This window comes from Camellia sinensis, chromosome 14 (assembly GCF_055761805.1).
Source record: "Camellia sinensis isolate YWXY chromosome 14, ASM5576180v1, whole genome shotgun sequence".
NCBI classification, from domain to species: Eukaryota; Viridiplantae; Streptophyta; class Magnoliopsida; order Ericales; family Theaceae; genus Camellia; species Camellia sinensis.
Genome location: NC_138974.1, coordinates 64,960,152 through 64,972,515, shown reverse-complemented (window position 1 = coordinate 64,972,515; position 12,364 = coordinate 64,960,152). Strand labels below are relative to the sequence as shown.

At 31.5% G+C, this 12,364-nt stretch overlaps 1 protein-coding gene across 1 annotated transcript; it reads right to left on the bottom strand.

Annotated features, from left to right (window-relative positions):
• Positions 1 to 3,377: 3,377 nt before the first annotated feature.
• Positions 3,378 to 5,351, bottom strand: GIL1 (glucose-6-phosphate isomerase, putative (DUF641)). Its single transcript, XM_028241735.2, has 2 exons — positions 4,528 to 5,351; positions 3,378 to 4,312 (listed from the first exon to the last, which is right to left on the bottom strand). The coding sequence occupies exons 1-2, from the start codon at positions 5,192 to 5,194 to the stop codon at positions 3,558 to 3,560; spliced, it is 1,422 nt and encodes a 473-aa protein (XP_028097536.1). The 5' UTR covers positions 5,195 to 5,351; the 3' UTR covers positions 3,378 to 3,557.
• Positions 5,352 to 12,364: the final 7,013 nt, after the last annotated feature.

Below are 12,364 nucleotides of genomic sequence, written 5' to 3'. Positions count from 1 at the left end.
TTACAACTCATAACCAAACATATAACTTAAAATTCTATTCAAAACTCATAAAAAATATTTAAAAATTAAAAAATATTTTTTTTATTGAATATATAAAAATTAATATGGGTTAATTGTAAAAAAAAAAAAAATAAAATAAAATAAATATGCACCAGTGGGGTGACCGGCTAGCCCATATTTTTTTGCTTTGGCCAGAGTTATCAAAGGTGAGTGGAATTAATTTTTGAAAGTTGTCCAGTCCAAGATCGGATTGGACCGTGCTGTTGGGCCTGTGGGGGCCCACCACGGGTCCCGTTTTGATAATCAAAATTGTCAATGTGTAGAACTCGTCAAGTACTATATGTCAGTAAAAAATTATGTTGATCGGATATCGATAGCTATGTAAACAAAATAATTTTTTATCAACCGTTAATTGTTCACCGTTCTTTTTTTATACAAAATTGATTTGATCACATAGTTATTGATATTCGATCAACGTGATTTTTTACAAACATGTAGTAATCGACGAGTTCTACACATTGAACGGTTCGGATTATCAAAATGGGCCCAAAAAATGGACCCCATGACCCGAACTGGACGGGTCCAATCTTGATATCAACTTGAGACAAGCTAGACCCAAAAACAAAGGGTAAAACTAAAGTTTGGAAGCTCTACCAAACAGAGCATAAATTTCGCCCCAAAATATACTTGAAATTTGAAGATTTGGGTGCCTTTTGAAATTTAAGAATAGATGTAATAAGAAATCTTTTGTAAGGTTTTTTTCAAAATAGTGTAATTTAGAGTTTTTGATTTATTTATTATTTGGGTGTACTTTAAAGGGTAATTTGAAAAAAAAAAAATATAGAGTGTATTGAGAATAAATTATAATCTTAAATAATTTAATAGAATGTATTAAGAAATTAAGCGTACTTAATGATTTTTTAGATGGAAATAAAATCCCTCCGCTAATTGGAGAGGCCTTGTTTGGCTAGGTGAACTTATGAGATTTATTTTGAATGATTCAAAAATTTCATTTTATATAGTTTATTGAAAAAAGATAGTCAAGTTGCATTAGATAAAACTAAAAGAATTATGAAGTAAATAAATGAGAGAGAGGGAGAGAATGGATGTGCACCTCTTTTTTGTTAGAGCATCTAAATATAATTTTTGGCCATTTTAGAGTGCTTAATTTTTAAAAACATCCTCAAACAACTTTCCCACATGGTTCTTCATTTTAGAGAATTAATGCAATAACTTCCTTGTAGAACAACCCGTTGTGCAATTTGTTCAAAACTAAAATTTTGTACTCCATTCGTTCCAAAATAATAATTTATTTTAGGAAATTTAAATTTTTTTATACTACAATTATTGCATTTTAAAAATATATTTGTTTTCAATTTTTTAAAAATATTTTTCAAAAAATTCTACTATATTGTTTTCTGTATTTTTTGTTTTTAGTGATTTTTTTAATATTTTAAGTAATTTTTTTAATTTGTAGACACGCTTAACATAAATACACTTAAAAAATATAATTTTTGTGAAAAAATCTTTAAAAATTCACTAGATACTAAAAATATAAAAAATATAAAACTTCAATATATTTTTCATATTTTTGTATATTTATTAATTTTTTAAAATATTTTTTTCACAAGTATTTATTTTTTAGATACTTTTAAGTAAGATGCATCTAAAAAAGTAAAAAAAAAACTTACAATTTTAAAAATATTCACTAAAAATAAAAAAATACGAAAAATAGAAAACTCAATTTAAAAAAAGCTGAAACCAAACACACTGATTAATTTTTCAAAATTGTCCTTTGATAGTATTTTTTTTAAGAATATCAATCGTCATAATAGTATTTTTTTATGTTATTAATGAATTTAAAAGAAGGCAAAATAGTAAATTTATATTATTTTATTCCTAAACTTTAAAAAAGGGACTAATATTTTGAAACAATAAAAAATTAATATTTTGAAGCGGAGAGACTAATAATATTTTTAGATTGTATCTAGTTTTAGAAGAGATTTTCTTATAAATTCTTAACGCAGATCAACTTTCTGTGCACGTCTAGTTAGAGTGTCAACTCAATTTGAGTGAGTTGATCAAGTATTTTTCTCAAGTTGGCCTTATATTCTTCCAAGCTGATCTTGCCTATTCAAAGCTGATCGGTTAGACCAGTCTAGATATATCAAACATGATTATCACCAAAATTATAAAAGTTAGCAAGCACAAAAACTACTTTTTCTTATAATATATATGATCATTATAATTCACATTCATATTAAATTATATTTATATTGCTTGCACAAAAACAACTTTTTCTTGTAATATGATCATTATAATTCATATTCATATTAAGGGATTGTTTAGGATGTCTTAAATAAGTATATTTTTTTGTCTATTTAGACTAAAAATTTGAGGAAAAAAATATGAATGTTTGGGTTAACTTTTTGACTTTTTATGAAAAAATGTGTATTAAAAATTAGTAAAAATTGGTTTGTAGGAAAAAATTAAAATTGAGAGTTGTGCAGTCATAATTGTTGACTTTTGATGAATAGTGTTAACTTTTTAACTTTTTGAATAACTTTTTGACTTTTTCTTATCTTCCCAAACTTAGCCTAAATTATATTCATATTGCTTGCAAGTTGGCAAGCACAAAAACAATTCATTTTCACATTGCTTGATCATCGTAGTTCTTGATTCCACTTGTATTTCAATTCATACTCATATCATGTTATTCAATTGCTTGTAGCATTTAAAACAACACTCCCAAGCAGAAAAATTCAAAATCATAACAATAAACAGAAGGTTCTTTTGAGAGGGGTGATTGACACATTTTTTTTAAGAGGTAGTGTTTGGATCTTGCCTTTAATGTATTGACTTTATTCCTAATAAAAAGAAATGCAAAGCTAGCTTTATTTTACTTCATTTTTGGTAATTAGTTGACATGCTTTATTAACAATTATTTTTTGCCATCATATCATTTATATATTCAAGTTTGACAACGATTTTTAATTTGACTTTCAAAATTTTTGTTTTAATGAATTATTCTTACAAAAATATTGTACCTTTGCCAAAAAAAAAATACCAAAAAAAGTCAACCTAAAAGATGCTGCCCATGGAGAGAGTTTATTGGTAGCTCAAGATGAAACAAAAATGGATTGGGTAACCAATTTTAGAATGGAAAATGTTGGATTCATATTTTTTTTTTATTTTATAATTTGACTCACAATATTGTGGTACAATAGGTGTTAATTTTTAATTAATTAAACATCTAATGATAAAATATTCAACTCTTTATTACATTATTGGGAGTAAATTTATAAATTTAAAATTATAAAGGTTTTTTTGCGTTGCTCATTTAGAATTTAAAAGACCTTATTGACGAGACAGCCAAAAATAAAAATCAAATGGCATTATTTAAGTTGTATGCTTAATACTCTACTCATAAGACGTTACTAACCTAGTTAGTTCCTCTATAGCATCATGACCCACATCTACAACACATACACTCACATGACCCGAAACAACACCATTTAGAAAACAAACAAACAAACAAACAATCCGACCCGAATGTTTCATGTCCGGGGTACAAGGTAAACCCTAGCCTTGATGACCGACCCGTTGACAAGCTTGAACCCGGGACTCACTGCAAACCCAACGACCTGACCCACAACCCCCCGCCCACCGGAAAGTCTGACAACACTTTCCATATACTGCAGATGAAACTCGGCTCCTCTACTGGCCTCAAAATGACTCGGCGGCGGATCCAGAGAAAAAGCTAACAAATGAAGCAACCACACCGCCTTAGCCAGACCCAAAAACTCGCCATAGAACTGACTCCTCGGGTGGTTTCCGGCGAGGACCTGGCGGCGCTGCTCCAAGTCTCCGAACAGAGATTCCTCCATCTTGGGGTGGACGATGGAGAGGAATTTCTTGGAGCAGAACTTGCCAAAGTGGCAAGTGGGTAAGATCCCGAGGAGCTCGATTGGGTCCATGGCTTTCATGTCTCGGTACTGGGTGAAGCACTCGCGGCGGAACTGGTCCGGGTGGAGGAGAGAGGAAAGGCTACCGTCCATGTAGAAGGTCTCGTGGTCGAATCCTTGGAATATTTTGCGGTTGACGTAGGACTCGAGTGCGTACCTGGCGTGGTGGGCTCCGACGGCGGATTCAGCGGTGGTGGAGGTGGCGGATTCGATGGATCTTACGGCGGCGCCGATGTCCCAGTGGGCAGAGCGCATGAGTGAGAGGAGAAGCGAAGTGAAGGACTTCGATGCTTCGTTTACCGAACTCATGGTGGCTTCAAATATCTCCGGCACCGGCACCGCCGCAACTGGTACAGAACAAAACGGTGGTCAGATATGCATTGCGAAATTACCATAATACCAATATCCGTAGACCCCAATCAATCAATCACAAAGTTTCTAATTATCTGGGGTTTAACATTAATTGTGTCACTGACGAGGCGAGGTATCAGTGGCTACATAAGCATTTTATTTGTGTTTTTTCTTCTCATTTACGAAAATAACCCTGAGAGTGAGAGAGTACCTTGAGCTTGACTGCAGCTGACTTTTCTCTTAGACTGATGAGACCGCCCCTTCTTTCCACCGCCGCCGCCGCCGCCGCCGAGTCTGGTGGCGGTTTTGAGCTTTTCCGTCAAGTTCTGAACCTCAGCTTCCCTGACCTTCACCTCCTTCTTCAGCTCCTCCACCGCCGCCTCATATGGCGCCACCACCTCCCTCAGAGTAACCCCCGCCGTCCCCAACCTCCTCTCTCTCCCTCCACATTCCCTCCCAACACTCCTCCGAAACCTCTCCCTCAAAACCCCAAGCCGCCTGAGCTCCGCCACCACCGCCACATCAGCCACCCTCATCTTATCCGGATCCCAAGGACAGTGCGACTCCTGAAGGCTAACGTACGCCCTCTTCATCGCAGAAACCGCATCGAACACTTGCCCCATCATCATCTCCATCTCTATCACCCTCTCCGATCTCGCCCCATCCAAAACCCTAAATCCGTCTCTCTCTCCATCTTCAACTTCATCATCTTCTTCCTCATCTTCGGTCTTGTAACGATGATCGTCTTCGGACTCGTCTCCGGTGCGGTGGTCGGAGATTTCGTCGGGATCGTGACGGCCGGCGGCTAGAGGGTGGAGTAAGCAAGAGGCGGTGACGCGCTGGATCAGATCGGAGAAATTGGAGACCTTGCTCGCCATCTTCTTCTTCGGCTTGATCTCCTTCCGTTTCTGAAACTTTGAGCTGAATGAATGAGTAGTAAATGAACTAGACTAGCAATGAACCAAAACAAAGCAAAAATGGAGTCAATGTGAGGCTTGTATATATTTACCACTACGTTATTATTGCTAGTGCTATAAATAATTATTTCTTTATTTTTTTTATATAAAAAAGTTAAAAAGAAATAAGTCAAAAAGTTAGGCTCTGTTGGTTTAGGTTTTGAAACTTTAATTTCAGTATAATGATTTTAGGTGATATTTGTTTACAACTTTTAAAATTTAATTTCACGTTTACTTTTGAAAATTCAGTCAAAAATAGAAAAATTTAAACTAATCGGTCGTCCGATTGGTTGACCAGAACAGTGTAAATTTTTATTTTTTATTTTTTACAATTGACACATGTTAATTTTTATATATTTAACAAAAAATATTTTTTAAATTTTTTCTATGAGTTTTAATAGAATTTTGAATTGTGTATTTGATTATGAGTTATAAATTTTTGTATCAAATATCATATGTCACATTAAAAATTTCTCACTCAATTCAAAAGTCTTTTCAAAACTCATTTACAAAACAAAATTTTCACACTCAAATCATAATTCCTAAACTCACAAACTCAAAATGCAATTCTTATTTTCAAATCATATTTAAAAAGTTCTACCAAACGCTACTTTAATTTTTTTACCAACTTTTCAAAACAGCACTTAATATTATGTTCTTATGAATAAAAAATAAATTTTGTTGATGGTGATAATTTATTTTTCATAAAAATATGTGCTTATAAAAAATATATAATTTTATTAATAATCAATACTCTCGAGTTCGTTAACAAAACTTCATAAAAATTGAAAATTATTGAATTTGGAGAGAGAAAATTGATTGGATTTGATTTGTTATACACGCACTCAATCTCGGTTGAAGGGAACAGAGGATTTGAGGTGTTGATGATTTTTTCGTTTTGTTTATACGTCGATTTAGCCTCCGTAGCCTCCGTTGGGGAAGTGAGTTGATTTTTTGACTTTTTTTAACTATTTGAGTTTGAACTCAAAAGCTTGGTTTAGGAAGAGTTTTTTGACTTTTTGACTTTTTAAACTTTTTTTGTGAGAGAAGAGTGTAATGATTATGGATTGGATGTGATATTTTGTCTGTTGTGACTTAAATAACTTATTCTGTCTTTTGTGGCTCAAAGAGCCAAAAGAGCTCTTCCCAAACGACACCTTAGTTTTTCTTTTCCTTGCAAAATTCGAAATAAATAAATAAATAAATATAATGGTTGAGTGAGTAGTTAGATTGGTCACTTGGTTGGTGTATTATATTTTAAATTGATTTACGATGTGTATTCCATCATAGAAAGGTTTTATTTCAATCACAAATTATTTTTCTATGTATTCTTTTGTAGATGAATTTTGTGCACTTATGTATTTTATTTCAAATTAAAACATTTATTTTTATATTTCATTATTTTAAAAATATTACCGTCACATTATTTCGAATAAAATTTCCTACATCTCATAAAAAAGAGTTTAAATGCTATAAATTAGTGTCATATTATTTTCACCTTTCATAATTCATTTTTAACATCTCACTTAAAAAATCAAAATTAAATTGTGAGTGAGTTAAAATGGTGCCAATATATATATTTGGGAAAATTTCAGATAAGTGTAAGTATAAAAAAACAATAAATTTTATAAATATTAATTAAATAAAATTATAATTTTTTTCATAAATTTATAATAACTTTTTCAAATTACCTGCTAATTTTTCCTAGTATATTTTTCTATGTACTTTGATTGTATCATTGATGAAAACTGAAAAGTTAAATCACTTTTTTTTATTTAAAAAAAAAAAAAAAACTTTTTTGGTAAGGAGACGACAACAATTTTGTCATTTCAGAATCATCTTTAACATCAGCTGCTTTGAGGTCACTTCATGACTCCCTTTATTTATTTTCGTTTTAAGTTTGGTTCTTTTCAGATTTATACAGTCTCTCCCACCGAAAAATTATTGATTGAGTCTCTGTTTGGGAAGTGGGTTGGTTTTTTGGTTTTTTAATTTTTTTAGCTATTTTAACTTGGGTTAAAAAACTTGGTTTGGGAAGGACTTTTTAATTTTTTTGACTTTTTTTGTGAGAGAAGAATGTAATGATTATAGGTTGGATGTGATGTTTTGTTTGTTATGGTTAAAATAGCCTATTTTATTTTTTGTGGCTAAAATAGCCAAAAAAACCTGAAAAAGTCCTTGCCAAACACAGGCTCATGACTTGTTTTGGGAAGTTGGCTTTTAATTATTTTTTTTGATTTGTAATAAAAGTTAAAGGATAATATTAGGGATATTAAATTTTTTACCAAATAAATGATCAAATGTCTCACATGGGTGTCGGGACCCGACACCCATGTGAGACATTTGATCATTTATTTGGTAAAAAGTTTGGGACTTCTAGCATTTTCCAAAGTTAAAAGTTGGCTTTTTTGAATTTTTTTCCATTTGGGAAGGTGGTTTTTAACCAAGGATAATTTTACCCCTCATGAGTCAAAATATACTACATGGGTGAAGTTGTAATATTTTAAACTAAATAGGGATAGTTTGGTCATTTGATTATGATTTGACATCATAAACAAATATTAATAAAAAAAACTAAAAGTCACTTTTTACCAACTTTCCAAATCATTTGTCTAAAAAAATTAAAAACTTGATTAAAAGTCAAAAAATTACTTTTTACTATCTTTTCAAAATAAGCCATACAAATTTATAAATTCCACTCCATTTATCGATCACAACTTTATTAAAAAAATCAAGTGACAGTACTCCAAAAAAACCGAATAACTCCTCCTTCCCAACCCTGAGTCAAAAGTAAAAAAATAACGTATCTGTTATAAAGTAGAAAATTAATATCAATATGATGAAAATTTAAGATTATTTTCTAATGTAGCAAATTGCATACAAAAAGCTAAAAGAAAAGCTAATTACACCGTTAATTCCTTAATTGTTATTGAATAAGTATTATTTTGAGTCCTGCTGGAGACCCCCAGCAGGAATGCACCCCCAGCACCCCCACCTCCACGTGGGGGGCTGGCAATGGATAAAAACAAAAAAAAAAAAAGAAAAAGAAAAATTGTTTTTTTTTAACCAATCAGGCATGACCCCCAGCACCCCCACTGGGGGTCTCATGCATTTCCGTATTATTTTATCATCAATTTTAAAATTATATATTTAGATTTTTTTTTATCAGCTTAAAAAGAAATTGTCAAATGTGCAAAGTTTATTTTTTAAAAGGATTTTGGCCTCTATGGTACACGAAAGAAAATAAAAAATAAAAAATAAAAATAAAAAAACACGCAAGATAAGAAGAAAAAAATACTAAATTTATAGCATTTACCTTCAATTGTCTGGCCAAAAAAACAGACTGGGCAACATGGTTTTTAGGATGATCTTTGAAACAAAGCAAGGCGGGAGGGAAAGAGGGTAATGAAATCTGAACTAGATTTGAATAATACTGCTCTACAAACACCAACAACTAGATTTGATAGTTGGAGTTGGTAAAATCAGCATATCTGAAGAAGACAAAAGCAAGGTGTCAAAAAACATAAAACTCACTCATTTAATTACAAACCATGGTTCCAAATTTTGTAATGTGACTAAAACTTGTTTGTTGGCAAAAAAAAAAAAAAATTAAAATGATTTTTTTTTTTTGGTTACAGAATCCTCCTCCAAAAACCCATTAAAAGAAAAGAAGAATAACAGAACATCCACCACTTCACAGTGGCAATGTTTAAGAATTGACATAGGTTTGAATTTGATGAAAAGTACATAATCACCCAACAATTCATACATAATCACACAAGTACTCATTTGTTCTTTATGTAGTCGAAAATGTTTAGTAGTGGAGATCACGGGAGTGTCATGTATATGTACTTTTTTATTTTTACATTATCATTGGGATTTCATGCATGGCTTGCTTTTAGAATCTAACTAGTCACGGTATGAAAAATTATTAGATATTTTCAAAATTTAACTATATTATTTTCGTGATATCTTTGATCAGCAAGTAATAATGGTAAGAATATGTATAAAGTAGTCCATATGTCACACATTTGTTTTATTTATTTATTTATATTATATATATTCAATTGGTTTAATGACTAATTAATTAGTTTAATGACTAATGGATAACTAATACTTGTTCACTATCCCATATGGTGATTTCATGAGACTTTACAACCTCCTGATGGTGGGAAGTTATAAGGAGTTACACTTGGATATGGGTCCAAGTCTATCTATATATATGCCTGTGATAGCCATCAAACACAGGCGTTGTTTTGTGAATAGAATAGGCTTGAAACTCTGTTCCTTCAACTTTTTTTCATATAGTGAGTGGGTTTTATTTATACATTCAAGATTTGATCATTCAAGGATAAAGATTCAAAGGCTTGAACATCATGGCAGGAGGTATTCTTCTTTCTGAATTAAAATTATTTTAATTCTCACAATTGGTATCAGAGCCAACCTTCTGTTATGTTGTTTAGTTTTTATTTCAAATTCTTACATCAAACTATTATCAATTTCGTGAATCCAATTAAGCCTATTCTATATATGTGATATTTGTATATTAATTCACACTATAAAACTTAACAATTCAGAATCATTGTAGAATCAGAATGAATAATTTATATTGCATAACTTTTGAATATCACTATTAAAGAAAAAGGAAGCACTGTTGCAATAGTAGAGTCCATTGTGATTTGTGCTAGTGGTATTTACATTTATTTAGAATTTTCTCCTACTCTCAATCTATTTTATTTAGGAGACTTGTTGTGTGTCATTAACTATTATTTTTGACACACACATTAAAGAGCAAAATATTTAATCTGATTCTATATAAAATCTAGAAATTCTCATACTTTTATTTGGATTTATTTGGTTTATTTTAAAAAAAAAAACATGAAAGACTTGAACTTATTTCTAGAATTTTCATAAAGAAATTTTAACATGTTGTTAAGGATGTTTTGTTTATTATCGTTGCATGTTTAAATAGTAAGCAAATTCAATTGAATCTCATACAGTGAATTATAACATGTTCTATTAGTTTTTATAATTTTTGAGATTCATTGGCATGTTATCTAAAATAATGTAATATTATATTACATGCATTAAGGTAATTATTTATGCATTGAAAATTCATGTGAAATACGAGTATGAATACACTATGTGTTGGGCTTATGGAATTTATTTTGGTCTAATTTTTAAGCAAAATCTAGTATAAGGTTGAATTACATGTGTTTGGTCTTGGGATTTTTCATGTGATATTACTCTGATTGTATGTATTATACATTATGTGCATTGAAAGATTATGCATTTGTTGTGACTATAAGGATTTGCTCACATTAATAAATTATGCCATATTTAAAAATTTTATTCTGTTTTAAGAGTAGCCATAGCTTCTTAAGACATAAAGATGTGATCCTCAGTGTTTTGATTACATAAAGTTAAAAATTAATTTGGCATTTTTACATTGCAATTATGTTTTATAAATAATTTCTTGGTCCCACAGGAAAATAATTATTTATGAAATTTAATTGAAATAAGATAATGGATTAGGTATTAAAGGGATTGAACACTCTAAACCCACATGTATGAGTTTTCTTTTCCTTACATATTTCGGAACCCATTAGTCTTATTATAAAGTAATAGCAAATCTAATATAGTTTAGTGACTTTTATTCGCAGGAAGATTTAGATTTGTTACTGAATTTGACATTGGTTGATTCAGACTATAGCTATTGTTTCAAAGTATTAATAATGTTCTTGGTAATTACAGTGATTTCTACCTCTGTACTATCTAATGAGTCTTCTCGGATTCCATTATTGAACGATGATAATTTTTCGGACTGAAAGGACAAAATCCTTCTAACATTGGGGTGCATGGACCTTGATCTGGCACTCCGTGTGGATGAACCTCCTGAACCCACAGATGAGAGTTCCGCTGTAGAAAAGAGTGCTTATGATAAGTGGGAGCGATCCAACATTTAAGCCTAATGCTTATAAAGTCACATATCAGCCAGAGCATTAGGGGCTCAATCCCACCATCTGATAAGGTCAAGAACTACATGAGGGCTATTGAAGAGCAATTTGTTAGTTCTGACAAAGTATTGGCAAGCACCCTAATGAACAAACTATCAGGAATGAAGCATAACAATTCTAGGAGTGTGCGTGAGCACATTATGGAAATGAGGGACATTGCAGCTTGTCTTAAGTCCTTAGAGATTGAGAAGAAAGATAATCTCATATCTCTTGTGTGTTATGAATCTAATTTTGTTAATACTCATCAATATGATTGGTGGATTGATTCGGGTTCTACAATTCACATTGCTAATACCATGCAAGGCTTCCTCAGCCTAAGGAAACCGACGGGAAGTGAACAAGGCATCTATTCTGGCAATGGGATGTGTTCGCACGTCGAAATTGTTGGAACTTTCAGACTTGTTTTAAAAAATGGCTTTGTTTTGGATCTTGAAAACACATTTTACATTCCATCTTTTTCAAAAAATTTAATTTCTATTTCTAGACTAGTACCATTTGGATTTGAATTTCAGTTTATTGGTGCAAATTTTAGTTTGTTTAAAGACTCTGTTTCTGTAGGATTTGGTACTTTAATTAATGGTTTGTACAAATTAAATTTGGATCCTATTTTTGAACAAAATCTTTTAACCTTGTATGGTGATATTGGCATTAAGCATAATATTATTGATGAGTCCTCCTCTATTCTTTGGCATAGGAGATTGGGACATATCTCCATTAAGAGAATAAAGAGGTTGGTTAATGATGAAGTCTTTCTGACTCTTAATTTTACCAAATTTGGTATTTGTGTGGATTGCATAAAGGGAAAGCAGACCAACAAGACCAGTAAAGGTGCCAAAAGGAGTGAGAAAATTCTTAGAATCATACACACTGATATTTGTGGACCATTTACTCCACCTTGTCTGAATGGTCAGAGATATTTTATCTCATTTATTGATGACTTCACACGATACATGTATCTCTACCTCTTGTTTTATAAGGCCGAGGCACTTGATGCCTTTAAAGTTTATAAAGCAGAGGTAGAGAAACAAACAGAAAAGAAAATTAAAATTGTGAGGTCAGACAGGGGTGAAGAATA

Excerpts from the sequence above, each read along its gene's own strand:
- GIL1 (XM_028241735.2), bottom strand. The coding sequence starts at position 5,194 with ATGGCGAGCAAGGTCTCCAATTTCTCCGATCTGATCCAGCGCGTCACC. Across the intron at positions 4,313-4,527 it reads CAGCTGCAGTCAAGCTCAAG|TTGCGGCGGTGCCGGTGCCG; the intron begins GTACTCTCTCAC and ends GTTCTGTACCAG.